At 41.8% G+C, this 20,545-nt stretch overlaps 1 protein-coding gene across 1 annotated transcript; it reads left to right on the top strand.

Moving 5' to 3' along the window:
* The first annotated feature begins 969 nt into the window (after positions 1-969).
* Positions 970-10,539, top strand: PIM2 (Pim-2 proto-oncogene, serine/threonine kinase). The gene is made up of 6 exons (XM_073599794.1): positions 970-1,174; positions 3,936-4,042; positions 4,130-4,180; positions 4,807-5,170; positions 5,688-5,864; positions 8,240-10,539. Exons 1-6 carry the CDS (start codon positions 1,135-1,137, stop codon positions 8,341-8,343), a joined length of 843 nt encoding a protein of 280 aa, XP_073455895.1. The 5' UTR covers positions 970-1,134; the 3' UTR covers positions 8,344-10,539.
* Positions 10,540-20,545: the final 10,006 nt, after the last annotated feature.

Here is a 20,545-nt window from a genome sequence, read left to right on the forward strand (position 1 = left end):
CATCACATGCGCACGGAAGCCGCCGGTCACAGCACAGGGCTCTGAAGGAACTGTACGGTGATTTCACTGGCTGCATGTACAGTAAATATCTCCTAAACAACGTAGGTTTAGGAGATATTTACACTACCCATAGGTAAGCCTTATTATGGGCTTTATTTATTTATTTATTTATTTCCGGTACTTATATAGTGCCATCAATTTACGCAGCGCTTTACATATACATTGTACATTCACATCGGTCCCTACCCTCAAAGAGCTTACAATCTAAGGTCCCTAACTCACATTCATACATACTAGGGACAATTTTTAGACAGGATCCAATTAACCTACCAGCATGTCTTTGGAGTGTGGGAGGAAACCGGAGTACCCGGAGGAAACCCACGCAGGCACAGGGAGAACATGCAAACTCCAGGCAGGTAGTGTCGTGGTTGGGATTCAAACCAGTGACCCTTCTTACTGCTAGGCGAAAGTGCTACCCACTACACCACTGTGTATAGGTAACATTCAAAGACAGACATTTACTTCCTCTTTAAATGATTTCTTTATTATTTTGACTGTTTTGTTCATATTTACAAACCTTATTTCTGTTTTGGATGTAAAAATCCGTAATGTTAGGATATATAGCGTTCTGCAACTCTTTGCTACAATAGTTCATGTTACACACAGACAAGCGCCAGTTCAGCAGCCAAAAAATCCTTTATTTAAAGATCTAGAAAAAGTGGGTTCAAAACAAAATAAACAACACACGAATAAAGTGTATAAACGTAATAGAACTACATACAATGTGTAACACACCCACTCATGCCTGGCTGATGGTAAACATAGGAAATGTTGATGTCACTTTCTCCCGCTCTCTTTTCTTGAAAACCATTGGTTGTCCTCCTTTTTACATTTGAATATTGTCTTAGTTCTCTATCCTGATTGGCTGGGAGTCCCTGGCCCTCCACAAACCACTCCCTCATCTTTACAGTTACCTGGAACTCTAACTGATCTGGTCCTCAGAGAGCTGTCAGAGCAGCAAGCAGAGCAGCACCCAGGAATATTGCAGAGAAGACTGCAGAGGATTCCCAGGCACCTACTCAGTGCAGAGCATCCCTTGTATACATCATTGCTTTGGAATCCTCTGATCTGGAAATGATCACCAGTTTTCTTGACAGTCTGAGCCCTGCTTCAGGTAAGCCCAGCTTTCCATTTTTCTCTCTCCATTTTGATTTACCGCAATAAGGGATTTTTAAAGGAGGTAGGCAGTAAAGATAAACCTTTCTTCAGCTTCACTCTCACTGTCTCAGTGCTACCTACTTAAAAAAAAAAAAATCGCAATTCCCTGTATTTACGTAGTAGCCAATTGGAACAGTTTTTATTCCGTTAATCTGCTGCTGGCACTCCTATGTGCAGCGTAGCTGTAGCCAAATCATGGGGAGCTTTCTGCAATCTGCAGTTTTCATACTGCCTGAGTATTGCTGCTGTCACCCACTGCAGAGGGTTCCTTTGCATGTCACAGAAAACTACAGTGCCCATCATCCCAGGCATTGCTCCTGTCTTCTTTAAAATGGGGAGCCCTCTGCATGTCACACCCTTCTGCAGCTTTAATACAACCTACCTGAGCATTGCTGCTGTCACCCACTGCAGAGGGTTTCTCCGCCTGTCACAGAAAACTATAGTGCCCATCATCCCAGGCATGAAGGTGAAGGCATGAGGAGATGTGTCTGACCACCTCTTCAGTCACACGCAATAGTTCTATTATAATAATGACAACATTATTATTATTTTCTAATACCAAATTATAATATTGTATTATGTTATTGTATGATATATGCAATAATATATATATATATATATATATATATATATATATATATATATATATATATATATATATATATATATATATATATATATATATATATATATATATATTTGCAAAGTCTAAAATGTTATTATTTAATCATTATTAAGCAGAATTACTTTTAGCTGTTAAGAGTTTTTTGTAAATATAATATTAAGCAAAAAAATATATAACAGCGCTTGCAGTTTCGATATAATATGATAGACAACAACAAATAGAATTGTCAAATTGAAATGCAGGCTCTTGCAACGTACTAAAGTGCTCCAAATAGATAAAAAGTGCTGAAGTGCTTCATATACAGTCCCTTGCAACGTGCTGAAGTGCTCCAAATAAATAGTAAGTGTTGAAGTGCTTCATATAAATTGACTGTGCCGTGTGCCACACTTCCCTCTTGTATCCCCACTCACCAGAAACAATAGACCCTCAGCTTTGCAGTCTGGGGGGTCAAACACGCTTTGATCTGGTGTTAACAGATGGGACTCTGGGACTCCTCAGTAGGATCTCCAAACGTGAAAGATCTTGGGGGTGACCAAAATAACCACCAGGCTCGATAAAAACATATAAAATCTCATAGTGAAGTACTGTTAAAAAAAAAACAACAGTACTTCACTATGAGATTTTCTTTGTTTTTATGGAGCCTGGTGGTTATTTCTGGTGAGTGGGGATACAAGAGGGAGAGTGTGGTACACGGCACAGTCAATTTATATGAAGCACTTCAACACTTACTATTTATTTGGAGCACTTTAGCACGTTGCAAGAGACTGCATTTCACTCTGACAATTCTATTTGTTGTTGTCTATCATATTATATCACTGCGAGGGCTGTTATAGATTTTTTTTTTGCTTGATTTTTGAGGTTTTAGCACCTTGTGGGCAGCAGCTGCAGGTCTTGATCACATATATGCTTTTCACATTTGTAACGTAATGCGAGTATTTAATGGTTTAGTGTAAATGTAATACGTCTCGCTGTTTTGGAAGGCTGCTGCCTATAAATGAAATACAGTTCGAATGATCAAACCTGATGAATAAGGTGTCTTCTCATTTTGTGGAATAATATTATTATTATTAATAGGGATAGTGTATATGAGCGTTTGCGATCAGGTCAGTTTGAGATCAGTCTGTGCTATGTTTTACACCCTCCAAAGCACTTAATATGAATGCACAGAGAATGAATGGCAGACACGTGTTAAACACATATTCAATGCATCACATGCTCTTGTTCTAAAGTCCTTGTTACTATTTTTTATCATCCTCATTACTGTTGTTATTGTTTACTATTGTTATTATTATACTTCTATCTTTTTTACTATTATCATTTAATAAAACCATATCATTAGGACATACGATATTTCCTTGGTACATGTACGCCAGCCTGTACTAGCACCAGAAGTTCTTAGTCATGGGGCAGTGTTCTGGGTGTTGGTGGCTGAGTAATTGGGTACACTGGGATATGTGTGAAGCCTACGTGTTCCATGGGTGATCACATGTTGGAACTTGTGAGATTTGGGCAGAGTTCCCTACGAACATGACTTCAATAGATATTGTTTAGTTTTTAGGAAATAGGGTCCATTTATGCTTCAATTTAATGCCCACATTGCAAAGTGCTGAAAAGCATGCATCCAACAAGCATAATACCAATTGTACCTGATCCCATCTCAGCACTGCGTGCTTTGAAAAGTACATCATGCCTGTTTTTATTGCAATTGTGTTGGGAGGTCACGCGGCTCATCAGTGTTTTTTAACGTTTTTAAACCATTAAAAAAAAAAAATGCTAAAAAACGCTAATAAACGCTAAAAAACACTATTGCAAAAATGTTGAAAAGCGTACTGCAAAGCTACCCATACCCAAAATAACAGTATATATGTATCACCCAAATCTATATAGTGAGACATAGGAGGGGTAAGATAATCCACTTTATTGGTAATAATGTGTAAACATCAAAAGGTGGTCATCTGTCTATAATGAAGTGTTCATTCAGGTAAACACTGCATTGCATGTGTCTACAGATCCCTTATAAGCAAAATGTAGTCTCAAGTTAATCCTAAATGATAAAGTATTATTTACTAAAGTGTCTTTGCTTTTGTTACAGGGAAAGACCGGGCATCCTTTGATAAATTGTACCAGCTGGGTTCTCTCATGGGACGTGGCGGATTTGGCACAGTCTACGGGGCACGAAGACTCACCGATCACGTACAGGTAAATATAACAAGAATACACAGCCAGCAACTGCTCATTGTAGAAAGGCTTGCTTCACGGGCACTGACTGATCTCTTGCTCCCCCAGGTGGCCGTGAAACATATCTTGAAGAGTCGAGTGGTGGAATGGGCAAAGATGGTAAGATTCCTTTAAAATATTACATGAAACATTTAGATTTTTTTCACAAATGTGTTCAGAAAGAGTTTTTATACACACTTTGGCTTTTACAAAAAACGTGCAAATGGCAATGTGCAGTAGCTCAGAGTGGCCAATCAGAAATGAGCTTTTACTGGTCCATTCACACTAGACTCCTTGGTCCTAATTGGTTGTTGTGGGTTGATGTAAATCCTTATTGTATCAGCTACATCTAAATCCAAAAACTTTTTTTTAGTAGGAAATGGTTAAATCCCCTTTTTATGTTTTTGTTTTTTGTCTTATATGTCCCATTGGGACTCCTCACTTTCTGCACATAGACACAATAGGAAGTCTGTCCAAAGTGAGGCGAAGTCCCCTATTACACAGTTGTCCCCATTGGCAGATTCCTGTTCTGGTGGCACCTAAAAAATTTAGATTTTTCCTCACTTTCATTGCCAATGACAGTGGCCACCACTTAGACTAGAGAGGGTGAATTTGCCCAGTAGGAGCACATATAGCATTAGACATGATAAAGGTTCTTATGTTCAGTTTTAATTGGTTAGCTTGTTATATGGGTGGTACTTCATGAAATTTGCCCCCTAACATTCTCGGCCCATTTTTCTTTTTAGGGTAAATTGTCACGCGTGCCCATGGAAGTGTTTCTGATGCTGAAAGTCAAGGGTCACAAGGGCATCATTGAGCTACTTGATTGGTTTGAAACCCCAGACAGTTTCTTCCTGGTAATGGAGATGCCGGAACACTGTCGGGATCTGTTCGATGTGATCACAGAACAAGGGCACCTGGAGGAGGGGATTGCACGAGGCCTGTTCCGGCAGGTGGTGGAGGCGGTGCGGCACTGCCACAACCATGGCATCACACACCGTGATATCAAAGATGAGAACCTATTACTCAACACTCACACAGGAGAACTCAAACTCATCGACTTTGGCTCCGGAGCTGTGCTGCAGGATTCCTTCTACACTGATTTTGATGGTAAATTATGCTTTTTAAGCTGTAAACTCTTTTTGCACCTCAAAAAATTGTTAAAAAAAGACAAAAATGTTTGTTTAGTTTCAGATAGGATGGGATGGGTTTAGAACTTCCCCTCTCTTCCTGGCTCAGTAATACCCCGATACGAGGTGTCACTAGAACAGGAAGTATGGAGAAATTTCCCCCAAGGGAGACACATACAGCATTAAAAAACATGACAGATGTTCTAAGGTTCTGTTTTAGTTGATTAGCTTATTATGTGGGTGGTACCTAATGAAAAATAAAATTAAAAGATTTTCCTGCACTTACTGGTTCTCTTCAGAAGTAACTGTAAGCTGCACTGTGCATGACTGCCTATCGAGTTTTGGTAATTGCAGTAGCAATTGCAGCAACTGCAGATAATTGCAGTAGCAATTTTTTTCTTTGGCTTTACATGTAATATTTGTGGCATATAGGTACTGTATATAGTTTGTGAATAATTATCATTCTTCAATCTAAAGGGAGCTTTTGATTTCTGCAGGAACCAGAGTATACAGCCCTCCAGAATGGGTGGCCTTCCGGAAATATAAGGCCGTTCCAGCGGCAGTCTGGTCCCTGGGCATCCTGTTGTTCGATATGGTCTGCGGTGATATCCCTTTTGAAAGAGACCAGGAAATTGTACAAGCGCAGCTAAACTTTAGGACCAAAGTGACCCCAGGTAAGACAGGCACAAGTTATTAATGTACTTACGTTGGGTTATGATTCTGAATCTTCAGATCAAAGTGGCATAGTCTGGATTGATAATTAAAAGTAATATTAAAAAGTGTGTTTTTAACAAAGGGCTATGTACATTGAGACAGCTGAGCTAAAATTCACTCTGAAAGTGTAAAAAATGGAATGTAGTGTTTTGTATTACTCTTTTTATTTATTATTTTAGGGACTAAAGACATGCATATTTGTTTTTTCTTTTTTAGTCAAATATTATAATACATATTGCATGTGAAGTGTTAGCAGGTGGTTAGTTAACTGAAGCAGGTGGTAGCATAGGCTCAATTAGCATGTTACCACTATTCTTGTTACTTGAAATGCTGGGAAAAAATAACTGTTTACAAGCCCCAATAGCTTAAGATTAAAACAGAATTTCAGTAGACATATATATATATATATATATATATATATATATATATATATATATATATATATATATAGAGAGAGAGAGAGAGAGAGAGAGAGAGAGAGAGAGAGAGAGAGAGAAATAGTTCTATTATATATAGATAGTTCTATTAAAATGATGGTGAAGGATCAAGGTTTTTTTACCTTCATACGTTCTATGCATGAATGTAAAAAACCTTCTGTGTGCAGCAGCCCCCCCCCCCAGTACTCACCTGAGCTCCATCGTAATCCAACAATGTGCACTAGAGCCTCAGCTCTCTGGGGACTCTCCCTCCTCATTGGCTGAGACAGCAGCGGGAGCCATTGCCTCCCGCTGCTGTTGATCACAGTCAGTGAGCCAATGAGGAGAGAAAAAGGGGGTGGGGCCGAGCCACGGCTCTGTGTGCGAATATACACAGAGAGCAGTGGCTCAGGAGCGAGCCTGCTTGGGTGCCCCCAGAGCAAGCTGCTTGCTCTGTGGGCACTCGAGAGGAGGGAGGGGCCAGGAGCACCGGCAGAGGACCTGAGAAGAGCAGGATCAGGGCTGCTCTGTGCAAAACCACTGCACAGAGCAGGTAAGTATCACATGTTTGTTATTTTATTTTATTTTATTTTTTTTATTGCCTTTAATATTACTTTAAAAACTCATTAAGATAAATGAAAATTATTCTGTAATGTTTTGAACCAAAGAGGTGGCTTGGATGAGCTACAAAACCTCTTCAATATTAAAGAACAATTCCACATGATTGTGACTAACTATTAGTAGCTATAACATGGGAGACATGGGAACCTTCATAGACATGTCTCCTATAACATGGGAGACATGGGAACCTTCATAGACGTGTCTCCTATAACATGAAGACATGGGAACCTTCATAGACATGTCTCCTATAACATGGGAGACATGGGAACCTTCATAGACATGTCTCCTATAACATGGGAGACATGGGAACCTTCATAGACATGTCTCCTATAACATGGGAGACATGGAAACCTTCATAGACCTGTCTCCTATAACATGGGAGACATGGGAACCTTCATAGACCTGTCTCCTATAACATGAAGACATGGGAACTTTCATAGATATGTCTCCTATAACATGGAGACATGTGAACCTTCATAGACATGTCTCCTATAACATGGAGACATGGGAACCTTCATAGATATGTCTCCTATAACATGGAGACATGGGAACCTTCATAGACATGTCTCCTATAACATGAAGACATGGGAACCGTCATAGACAGAAAAAAACAGCTTTTGCTGCAATGCTCATCTGCATTTAGGAACTGTCTCATGCATTCATTTTGTCTGCCACTAGATGTCCTCAGTATTGTGGGTTGAATGATGATCTGAATTCAACCCATGTCCTCTGAGCCTAGGATGTCATAGACCCTCCCCTGAGCTCTCACTGGAAAGGGAAAGGAGAGGCACCACAGTGATGAGATCATATCTCTATCACATTGCTTTCTCTTCCTGTAAGCATGCTTCTTGTCGGCACATGAACGTATTGGTTCTTTGTGCTGCTTTTTCCTGTCCCACTCTGAGCTATGCTGTACAAGAACAGAAGGTGGCTGACAAATTCCACACTGCTTGTTTAAAAACAAAAAACGTATTTATTATGAACACAGAACTGCATTTCTTTACATCTCCTATATCTCCCTAGAAGTTAGCTTTAGTAAATGAATGAGAGGAGTGACGGCTTCCCTTTTCTATTACTGCCTGCTTGCTATATTCATATAGGATTATATAAAGATTGTTCTCTCTAGAAAACCTATAGTACTCTGTGACACCAAGCATCATGGTTGCAGCTTGTATTAAATGTTTTTATATAAAAAATGTTAAAAAAATTAAAATAGGCTGCAACATTACATAAATATCTTTGTTTGCCGGTCCCAGGGAAGCCATATTTAAAATGTCTCTCTTTCTATCTCTTTTCAGAATGTGAAAAATTAATCCGATGGTGTTTATCCACACGCCCTTCAGACCGCCCCTCACTTGAACAGATAGTCCAGCATCCGTGGATGAAAGAAGACCGCACGTAATGTCAAAACAGAAGGCCAGAGAATTGAAACACACTACAAAGACTGTTTCACTATTGTGCACGGCCTCTAGGGGGCACCACTTCATGGACACTGCAAATGGTGTTATGCCCTCATGTTGCTGCAACTAGCAGTGATATTTTAGGTGTGATGGGTAATACTATTAGCTGGACTGACTCGTGTGTCATCAGCAGGAAGTCCTGAATATGGCACTAACAGTGCGTGTTACACCTAGCTGTGACTCATAGGCTGTGTCAACTCAGGGAAAGTAGGTGTGTTGGGTAACCTGGTTTTACAGGACGGTCTTCCTAAGAAACAGAAGATTGCCAAAGCAATCATTGCAACTTGCAGAAGTCCTTAACTATAGGTGACGGGCTTTAAAGGGAATGTTTATGGGCCCTTTAAACTCCATCTTGAATTCAAAACCGTCTGCAAAAGACTGACAGCTTTATTGCAACATTGTGGAAGTGAGTGGAGAAGCAACCCCCTATGGGGAAACCATACACCTGATGTTTAACTCCTCTGATCCCATCTAAAGATGAAGTTGGGTGGGGGTGATCTTTAAAACAGTATTAAACCCAAAACAAAAAATATAATATATTGCAGCTGACCGGTCATTAGATGTGGTGGCTGCATTCGTTTTATTTTTTTTTAGACCTTTTTCCCTCTGTTTTCACATGTGATCCTCCTTTTATTAGAGTGCCCCCACTCTGGATGAAGGAGCACAGGGGGCACATTTGGATATCAACATTGTCATTCTGGGGGAGGGCTAGTTGTACTAGCAGATTTAGATATACTAAAAAACTGAAGCCAAACTCCAGATACCACTTTATAAGCAGTTACAGTTTTGTTCCTTTTGAGATAAAGGTTTTCCTAAATAAAACTGATCATTGTACGTACTCCTGCCATTGTTATATGGTTTGCCTCATCACTGTAATGGATACTTCTGCAAGTGTTCTTTTGAAAAACATCAGACTCACTGGATGGATCACTAGATAAAAATAGAAAAAAAGAAAGCCTTAAAAAAAAATGAATGCAGCCACCACATCTAAGACTTGGTAAGCTGCAATATAGTAAAATTTTTGCTTTTGGGTTTAATACTGCATACCTCCCAACTTTCTGAGATGGGAATGAGGGACACCTATTAGCAAAAGTATGTAGGCATAGGACACACCCCCTGCCATGCCCCCTTAAAAAAGAATTATGCAAAATATATTGGTTGGTTAAACCCACAAGTGCTTTTTTACCACTACTATTCCTTTATATTGGCTTTTGAGCTTTACAAATGCAGCAATTTAGAAGTTCAGCACTGGGAAACACTTTTTGAAAGATAAATAGTGCATTTTATATACAACTATATAGATCAGACCAAAATGAGGAGGAAAGAGGGACAGAGGGACTTTGTTCCAAATCAGGGACAGTTGGGAGCTATGATACTGTTTTAAGTAAACCCCAATGGGACTTGAGTGATAAATGCACTGAAGATGCTACTGAAGTTGGACCCTGTGGCCATCAGGCGCAAACTCTTGGGTTGGTCAAGCCCGTTATCCCAAATCTGAGCCAACTGGCTGGAGATTGGTTGAATATGGGTGGTGGCTGGGTCTTTAAAACATCATGATTTTAAAGCGTCATTACACATAAATGTAATATTTTGGTATAGGTGGGGCTTAGTGGGCTGAATCAGACCTGGCTTTCTATATGTCTTGAAATCTCCATCAAGAGGTCTTCCTGCAACCATTTCCAACTCTGTTCCTGTCCACGTGGTCGTTTTGGGTGCTCTCACCCACTATTGTATGCCCCACTCCCTTTTTTATTTCTTACATTCTCCATAATTAAAAAGAATCCAGCAGAGAGAGCGGGAAGCCCTCATAATACTCACAGCAGAACTCATGAGATCTCACCAATGAGTCTCTAACAAAACAAAAGAAACCATTGGGTGATTGAACTCTCCACCATCTACCACACAGGAATATTGGATCTTGGTGAAGTGACCCTTTAAATAGTCTGCTTGGCAGAATTGTCATCCTCTTTCTGAGAGGTATAAAATCCCCTATGCTTCTATGGGGAGAGTAAATACTTGTGTATTCATTCATTACCATGTACAGTTTTCCATATGTTTTAATGTGAAATAAAATGTGTAAATATGTTTTATAAAGTCTATTTAATAAATTGCCGAGAGGCCTGTTTTTTTTACAAATATATGATGTGTCTCAGTGTTTTTTATAATAAAAGTATTGCCAGCCCGGCAGAGAGAAAAGCCCAAGCCAAATAGCGTAATAGCTGTTGCCTAACAATACTCAGTCTCGTGAGCCGAAAATAGTTTATTGATCTATGGTAGTGAAGCTCTGCATATTGCACTCCTTTCTTCTTTTGTGAACACAATCAAAAGTTTTTTTTTGTTTGCCCCATTTTTTTTAATGGATAAAAAATGGCTTGATTCGTCATCAGGTTTATATTACTGTCCTACAGGGCATATTGAGAGTCCCCCCTATCACTAGGACATGCCCAGCAGGGTTATAGACAGCAATATCTCAGAATAATTAATAGATCCAGATGATGTGGGGAGCTAAAAATATCATTAAAAGTTTAACGCGTCCTTAAAAGTTGTATACCCAGTGCAGTGACTGGCCTCAGGTGATACACAGAGATGAAACAAATCCTCCTACATAATTCAACATCCTGTTTATCTGCAGTTTTCTCTTCTCAACATCTGTTAAAAGTCCAGAATTTATAACGGTTGTCTGAGCTTTCAGAAAGCAGGGGACAGAGAGCTGAAGTAACACTCTACAAAGCTCAGAGAGAGCTGATAGGAGGGAAGGGACACACCTCCTTCACACAGCACACATAAACAGAGTTAAGGCTGTCAATCACAGGCGGTGGGCTGAAGCTCCCTCTCCTGTCATATTTTTTTCTCTTGGTGTCAGGAAAAACTTGTCATAAGTGACTCATGCTGATACCAAGGGAATGGGGCAGCAGGCAGAAATTACACTTAGTGCTCTGGATTGAGACAAGTACACATAATAGATGGAAATGCTTTGTTCTTATTTCATGTCTGAGGTTTACAACCACTTTATAAATCTAACTGGGCTTCACCCTGCCCTACCTTCAAATCCTCCATGTTGATTGGTTAGGCAACCCATCAAATTAAGGCCGAGAATGACATTTGTGTGGTACGGTAACACTTGTTGCCACTGCAGCACAGGTACGTTGCCATTGAAAATGAATGGTACCCCAGCATACAGATGCCTAGAGCCCTCTCTGCTGCCCTCTCTGCTGCACAGGTACGTTGCCATTGAAAATGAATGGCACCCCAGCATACAGATGCCTAGAGCCCTCTCTGCTGCACCAAGTGGGAGAATCCATTGCAAACCACAACCTTGACACCACAGCCTGCATTTTATAAATGGGCTATAAAATGTGGGCTGAGGTATGGAGCTTGTAGTTTCATATGGAGAGTGATATTCACTCTCTGTTGTAAATGGGCCACCAGATATAGATTCTACATCAGTGGTTCTCAACCTGGGGGTCGAATGACGATTTGCCAGGGGTCACCAAATCCTGGGCTGTTCCTGAAGCCCGCACCACTCTCCCAGCCTTTTCGCGGCCGCCCAGCAGGGCTGTCCCTGGAGCCTGTTGCTGCCGAGCTGGGCTGTTCCTGGAGGCCGCCCACTAAGCCTCTACCCATTCAGTTCACGGCATGGCTGGGGGGCAGAGACTAGAGGTCAGCTGACTGGTGAGGAATGTGAAGTGGAAGAGGCTGAAGGAGACCCTATCTCCTGATCCCAGCATTGGTGTCACTGCTACGAGACACCAAAAATTCCAGCAGCACTGCCACTGATCCCCCCCCCCCCCAGCACTGCCACTCATCCCAACTCCCCGCCAGCACCGCCACTCATCCCATTCCCCCCCACCAAGGATTAAAAGAAGGAATAAAAATAGGGAATACATGGATGGGAGAGGAAAGGGGGGGGGGGGGGGCAAAGAAAAAGGGAGAGAAAGAATAAGAGAAAGAACAAGAAAGACAGCTAGAGAGAGGGATGGGAGAAAAAAACAAGAAATTAGGATAGAGAGGGATAAAGGGGAAAGAAAGGAGAACAAAGAGAAAGAGTGGTACATCCTAAAATGTACCATAAGGGGTTTAAAACTGTACGAGTGGAAGGGACTCAGGGAACACTAAATGTCAGTGGGTTAGGGGCGTAAATTATTTGTATTGCCTTGGGTGCTGACACCCCATCCTACGAAAATAATTTTACTGTTAGGGGTCCCCACAACTTGGGACATTGTCTCAAGGGGTCACGGCACTAGAAAGGTTGAGAACCACTGTTCTACATAGACTTGAATCTCTTAAGGGGAAATCTCTCCAGTTGCAGAATGGAAGGCAGTAAAACAAGAATATATAAAGGAAGCTGAGACGTGCACTGCCCCAAAACTAGCATCACTTTGCAGGAATCGGGCTATAGCATCCTCTAGAGCTGGATGGGAAATCCTTTTAAAGAAAACTTGTACTGAAAGATATATAGAGGCTACCCCTGGTGATCTCCTTCTTAAAATGCCAAATGCCCCTCTAAAGTCTGGCTGTCCCTTTATATCCCTGGTGCCAAATCTGCAGTGCAGTGGTCTTTTGGAAATTATTGTGTGGCCATCAGAGCCCTATCACTAGTATTCTGGGTTTTGGTGCCTACTCAGGGGAGTGGAGGAAAATATTCTTCTAGTAGTTAAATGGCTTGGTTTATTGCTTTTCCACTATCTTAGATGTAGCAATATGGACTACAATTGCAACAAACGGTTATTCCCTGCCCTATCTGTATATTATATTATCTCTGCCCGGTGTTACTAAACTGACATCATATTTGTCAGATAGCTATTCCCTTGCATGGCTATACGCCTGGACGCTATATCCCAGGGAGCTTTGCTACCATCAAGGAGATTGCTGGGAAGGTCTATAAAAGAAACCAGAGACCCGCCCCAGGCTCTCTTCTTCCCGGGCCTCGCGTGTGAGGGATCTCTCCGTGCTGGGAGAGTGAGATCGCAGTCTACCACACGGCTGTACAACCTTCTCGCCTAACCGAGAAGGGGTTCAGCACTGCCTGCTGTTCATCGGACATCTGACCAGCACCAACTTGACCATACAGCAACCAACGCTTCATGTTCCGGATTCAGGTGATCATCACAAGCGGGTCCGCAGTCAGGACGGCTATTCGGGAGTCGCTGTCTGGAAGGTGCTTGATCGGCCTGTCTGTTCAATATTTCTATCGCACACGTTCCTGGTAAAAATGGCTCATAAAATGGTGGGTGCTGCAGCGATTACCAGTTGGGTCCTGGAAGCATCAAACATACGTACATATTCGCCAGCACACCATTGATCAGCAATAAGTCGCCCAAAAAGGTTTTAATGAAAAGAAGTCACATCACAAAGGAAGGTGTGGTCATTGGTGAGAGGGCAATTGCCCACCTTTGCAAGTCCTTGGTTGTTTACTGGGACACTGTGTACAGACAGCTTTACTTCGGGAACACTTCACTGCACTTCTATTCGAACACTGTACAAAAGCATCTTTTGCTGCAGTAAGCACAAGAAATACTACCACACTGTTACTACACCTTATTGGATACAGTTAATGAGCTCTGACTGCCGATGAAGACCATCAGATCTGCAACAGGGACATTCTGTCATTGCTACTTAAAGGGCCCTTATACCATCCTTGTTTAGCTTCATCTCTCATTAGGAAAAAGGTTGAACAGGCCGGCCTGGGTTTTTCTTTCTAGAAATATTGTCAGAATCTATGCTTAACTTTGCTTATCCTTTCAGGGTATGTTCAAGTGATATTCCATTGTACATATGTATATATAGCATCCTGTTGTTGTCAAACGTCTTAACTGTTTTACTAGGGGTATCATTCTACTGAGCTGGTGTTGTTATCTAAAGCTCAGTTGAACCATTACCTCTCTTGTACAACTATATCTTATCTGAAGCATTCCAGTAAACGTTAACAGAATATAAACATATTGAGTACTGTCTTACTCAAAGGTGTACTGTATTACTCAAAGGTGTTGCAAGGATGTCTGAACCCAGAGTGTCAGGTGGGTTGGAATGTTCACAGGGTCATGGCGATGCAGATGAGCAGGTGAATCCAAGCAGTCCCCAAGGGGGCCTTGCTACATACATTTTCCTGTCTTGTCCTTTTTCTAATTTTATGTTTTGTTTTCCTCTAATCTCTTGAGAGAAATATTAAATTTGACACAAAACATTTTTAAGGGGGCTGTAGGGAGCACAAGGGGCTGTAATAGCAGTGATCTCCAATAGTCTCATTTAACATGTCTCTAGTCTATGACTGTCTCCTGAAGCATGTCCACAGCCTCTGACAACTCCTATAGCATTTTCACCATCTATGACCAATCTCTTATGGCAGGCCTGCAGTCTCTGATCATCTTCAGTAGCATGCCCATAGTCTCTGATTATCTCTTGTGTCATGCTCATGGTATCTGACCATGTCCTATAGCATGCTTAGCATGCTTATAGTGTCTGCCCTCTCTTGTAGCATGCACATAGTCTCTGACGATCTCCTGTAGCATGCCAATAGTCTCTGACCATCTTCAGTAGCATGCCCATAGTCTTTGACCATCTCTTGTTGCATGCTCATGGTATCCGACCATATCCTATAGCATGCCTGTAGGCTCTGCCCTCTCTTGTAGCATGCACATAGTCTCTGACAATCTCCTGTATCGTGCCTATAGTCTCTGACCATCTTCAGCAGCATGCCCATAGTCTCTGACCATTTCTTGTAGCATGCTCATGGTATCTGACCATGTCCCATAGCATGCCCATAGTCTTTGCCCTCTCTTGTAGCATGCATATAGTCTCTCATGATCTCCTGTAGCATGCCTATAGTCTCTGACCATCTTCTCTAGCATGCCTTTAGTCTCTGACCATCTTCTCTAGCATGCCTATAGTCTCTGACCATCTTCTGTAGCATGCCTATAGTCACTGAGCATCTTCTGTAGCATGCCTATAGTCTCTGACCATCTTCTGTAGCATGCCTATAGTCTCTGACCATATTCTGTAGCATGCCTATAGTCTTTGGCCATCTTCTGTAGCATGCCTATAGTCTCTAACCATCTTCTGTAGCATGCCCATAGTCTCTGACCATCTCTTGTTGCATGTCTACAACGTCTGATAGCTTTATAAGGCATTTCGTGATTATTATGTGCTTCCCTTGACACACTTGAGGCCTCCTATATCAAGTATTTTGACCACCAGTGCCCTATATTTTGAGAGTTAGTGACTTGGAAATAGCATACAGTCAGACAAAAGGTCAGAAGTCCTGATTTGCATACTTGTTCCAGGTCAGCCAGGTAACTAGCATTTGAAGAGTATACTAGGTAGTAGTGGCAGCTTACATATTTTCCCAGTGCAGATTTCCTTTAATCTCAAGGTATGGGCTTGGTCTGATAACCAGGTGCAACCAGGTAAATATCTGTGCACGTCAGAGACACAGGTGACAGATGACAAGAGGAAGTTGTTGTTTGATTGTCCCACATCTGCTTCCGTGTATTTTCCAGGATGGGACCTGAGTCACCTTAGCAAATGATGTCAAAGACTAGATAAACATCAGATGCAAACATGTACTGCTTTACCCCCTCATGACCAGGTATATGTTGTTGTGCCTCCCCGACCAGAAGGCTTCAAAGTGTATATAAATCCTAACAATAAACTTCTCTTATTTGCTCCCTTTTGATCTGGTAATTATACATTTGAAAGCATTTTGTTAGATCGGTCTGATATGTGCAAAAAATACCTGTTCATCCTGCCAGATACCCAAATAATTAAGAATGTTCTGTGCTCTCTGTCTGTGCTGTTATTAGTTAGTACAGTTCACAGTTCTGTCCGGAGACTACAGAACACCTTCCCTCTTTGATATAGAGATGTTCTATAGTCATGACATACTGCCTACCATAGTGTGACAATGCAGCATCTCTTTGGATACAGTACAGTGAGTGTTGTCATCCTTGGACAGGAAATGTGTTACTGGCAAGATCTCTAGGTGAAAATAAAGGGGAAAAACCTGAAAAAAGAAAGCTAATGCATCCACCATGTCTAAGGATTGTTAAGCTGCAACATAATACATTTTTCTTCATGGGTTTAGATAGACTTTAACTATTGTTCTGCTTTCCCACAGATGACTACAAAAGAACTTCAAAGGCAATTTAATAGTTTTAAAACAATTGGACCTTTGTGACGTAACTGTGTCCCCCCAGGGGTTTAGATTCAGGAGCAAAGAGACAGCTTCTCCCCGTACTCCACCACAAAATATTTTCACACTATCAATAGAAATGCAGCAATTTCATATACACTATATTACTAAAGGTATTGGGACACCTGCCTTTACACACACATAAACTTTAATGGCATCCCATTCTTATAGGGCGTACACACGGTCGGACTTTGTTCGGACATTCCGACAACAAAATCCTAGGATTTTTTCCGACGGATGTTGGCTCAAACTTTTTTTGTCTACACACGGCTGCACAAAGTTGTGGGAATTTCCGATCGCCAACCACGCGGTCACGTACACCACGTACGACGAGACTAGAAAAGGCCGGTTCAGAACCAAGCGCGGCACCCTTTGGGCTCCTTTTGCTAATCTCGTGTTAGTAAAAGTTTGGTGAGAGACAATTCGCGCTTTTTCAGACTCGTGGCTTTCAGATCGTTTTCTGCCGTTCAGTTTGTGCTTGTGGGTTTGTATCTGCTCTTAAGTGCGTGCAAGCAAGTTCCGCGTGACTTTAAGTAGTCATTGTATTCTTGTTCGTTTGTTACTGGTTTTCAGGTCGCTCCTCACAGGCCTTGCTGTTCTTCAGTGCGTTCTGTTACTTCGTTCTGAGCAGCCAACCGTTTTCTAGCCATGTTTCGTATGCGTACTCCTCGTAGAGTTCGTGCTGTGCGGGGGCTTGGTGTTGGGGTCCTGACCTTGACACAAGTCTAGTCCATGAACAGGGTGGGGAGGAGTTCATGGACCAAGAATTGGTTGCTTCAGCGTGACCAGTTCTCTCATATGCCTTATTGAGAATAATCCTGATGATTTCAGGAACTTTCTCAGGATGATGGACCCCGTGTTTCACCGTCTGTTTGCTTCGCTGACCCCCTATATCAGCAGGCAGGATACCTGCATGAGGCAAGCCATCACTCCGCAGCAGAGGTTGGTCACTACCCTGCTGTATTTGGCGACAGGGAGAAGCCTGCAGGACTTGAAGTTCTCGACAGGCATCTCCCCCCAGGCTCTGGGTATCATCATCCCAGAGACCTGTTCTGCCATCATACAGGTCCTGCAGAAGGAGTATATGAAGGTAAGATTTTTATCCTTTTATATCACATTTTATTGTATTTAATGTTTGCTAATATATTGTATTTCTTTCCTCATTCCCTAATTACCATGATTGTAATATGCTGTGAATGTCCCCTTTGTTCTCATGCATGCTGGATTTTTATGTAATTATTATTTTAGGTCCTTCATACATATTTGCCCTTCAATAACCTCCCCAGCATGGTGTCTCCTGGCCTATATTCACCTCATGTAGTCACTTAACAATGTATTTTATCATCTCTATAGTAGTGCTTTACCCCAAACACCCCCTAAAATGTTTGGAAATGTTATTTTTGATTTAAATTCTGGCAGAGTGCCAGAGGCTTTTTTTTGTTGGTGTCCCCAAATAATTTTTTGTAACCCTCCCTCCCCCAACTGCTAAGTCAGCTGATCCCAATTCTCTATGTATCCTCAATCATCTATCTGCTGACTTTGCCAAACCCATACACACTATACCCACCTCTTTACTGGTCAGATTTATGGATGAATTGCCGAAAGCATGTAGTGCAAGGGCCTGCCTGTATACTTTCCAATGGTACTGTTTCAAGTTTTTGTATTCTATTATTATCTTGATAGGTAATAGCAGAATGTCCAAATGTCCTCAAATGTGTACAATGTTATTTATATCTTTGTATTATGACACTTCTTACCTGTCCAGTGGTCTGCCAATAGCGTAACTAAGGAGGGGCTGTTCCAAGAAATACCCATTATTTAGGCATTCAGCTCTCAATGAAGTGAAGAGGGTTACCTGTCCAAGATTCCCCCCCCCCCCTATAATGTTAGAAATGGCCCATGAGAGGGGGGGAGGGGGAATATGATAGGTGTACCTTATACTTTGGCCTTGTTAAATTCCCCTTACTAAATGCTATCTGGAGGTTGCCACATAATATTTGTGCCTAATCTGCTTGCCATGTTTCTGTGAAAAAATAGTAATGTTTATTGTTTTTTCCTCAACAGTTTCCTTCCACGCCACAGGAATGGCAGACTGTGGCCTCCCACTTTGCCCAGCGGTGGGACTTTCCTAACTGCGGAGGGGCAATTGATGGGAAACACGTCCACATCGTCCCACCACCCAACTCGGGGTCGTACTATTATAATTACAAGGGGTTCAATAGTATAGTGATGTTGGCGGTGGTGTCGGCTAATTACGACTTCCTGTATGTGGACGTGGGGAAGAATGGCCGGATGTCCGATGGTGGAGTCATCGCCCAGACGGAGTTTTACAGGCGTCTCCAGAATGGCAGCTTGGACTTGCCAGCTCCAGAGGACAATGTTGAAGGACTCCCATTTGTGTTCGTTGCTGATGAAGCGTTTGCGCTGGGGGACCACTTGATGCGGCCATTCCCAATGAGGACCCTCACCCCGGAACAGAGGGTTTTTAATTACCGGCTGGCCAGAGCCTGAAGAGTGGTGGAGAACACATTTGGAATCCTGGCCAGCCGGTTTCGACTATTTCTGACACCCATCCATATGGCGGAGTATAAACTGAACCCTATTATACTGGCGTGCTGTGTTCTCCATAACTTTTTAAGGAAACATTCGGCCAACTATGCTGGCTCAGTTGGGCCTGAGGCCGGAATCCTACATCAAACTACAATGACGGCGCTTGAAAGTGTCCGTCCTGGCTTGCCCTCCCTGAGTGCCTGTGATGTCCGGTTACGCTACCTGGAGTTCTTTGCGGGTAGGGGGGCTATCAATATGCCAGACAATCTGTGAAGCCTTTTTATAATAAAAAAAAAAAGAAATTCTTGGTGGACATTTACTGCTTGTGTTTGTTTTAGCTGACCCTGACAGAAATGTGTTGAGTCCAGAAAATGTCGTGATTGTGTAACCTTATACAAAGCACTGTTGGCTGTTATTTCCTAAATGCAAAAACACATTTCACTACAAGTGCACTTGCAGCTGCACTGAAACTGCACTTGTAGTGCAAAGAGGATTTGCCCTTAGGAAATAACACCCATTTTTGCAGAAAACAGCAATTACATCACCCCAAAAGTGTTGTATTGTAGTGTTGAGACAATAATCCACACATTCTTGAGTAAGCAACTTTTTTATACCTGCACAATCACATGTGCATTTACCAAAGGTTTTTAAAACAAACCAACATGTTTGTTGTATAACAATTTTTGCAGTAGCATTATCAAAAATCGAAATGTCCATTTCAGATAAAACAGGCCTGTGTAAAACCAACAAGAAAGCCAAAAAACTTGAACTTACAAAGTTCACATTAGGTAAAACCTGAAGGCTATATCAGACATCAGTATTTAGGAACTGGGTTTGATATAGCGTTCAGATGGGGGGAAATCACCCCTGGAAAAGCCAAATTTGGAAGATGCACACCAATTTACGAATGTCAACATGTGCTATCTGCCATCAGGGGGGATCAAGGGACGTGTTTTGGGGGAGCAAGCCCTTCCTTAACGCTACTTTATAATTGAGGAAGGGGTTGCACCCCCAAAACGCGTCCATTGATCTCCCGTGATGGCAGATAGCACATGTTGGCACACTGTGTGCATCCTCCAAATTTGGCTTTTCAAAACATTGCAAAAATATTTTAAAGATTGGACCACAATCCAAAAAGTGATTTTGTGGGGTTTTAAATTCGCCCCAAAACATCAATGATGTTATTATTTTTTTTAATAACATCATTGATTTTTTGCTGTATGTTTTGCAGTTCGACATTACACCCCATGATCTCCCCGATCAGGATCTGGGCACTTTCTGATGTGAAACATTCTGGATCCCTCACATCACGATTACCTAAAAAGAGAGAAAGAAAACAAAAACAGGTCTCAAAAATCTGCCACCATCCATCTCTTTTACCTGAGCCTGTGGTCGCAGACACTCAC

This window comes from Aquarana catesbeiana, linkage group LG09, assembly GCF_042186555.1.
Source record: "Aquarana catesbeiana isolate 2022-GZ linkage group LG09, ASM4218655v1, whole genome shotgun sequence".
NCBI classification, from domain to species: domain Eukaryota; kingdom Metazoa; phylum Chordata; class Amphibia; order Anura; family Ranidae; genus Aquarana; species Aquarana catesbeiana.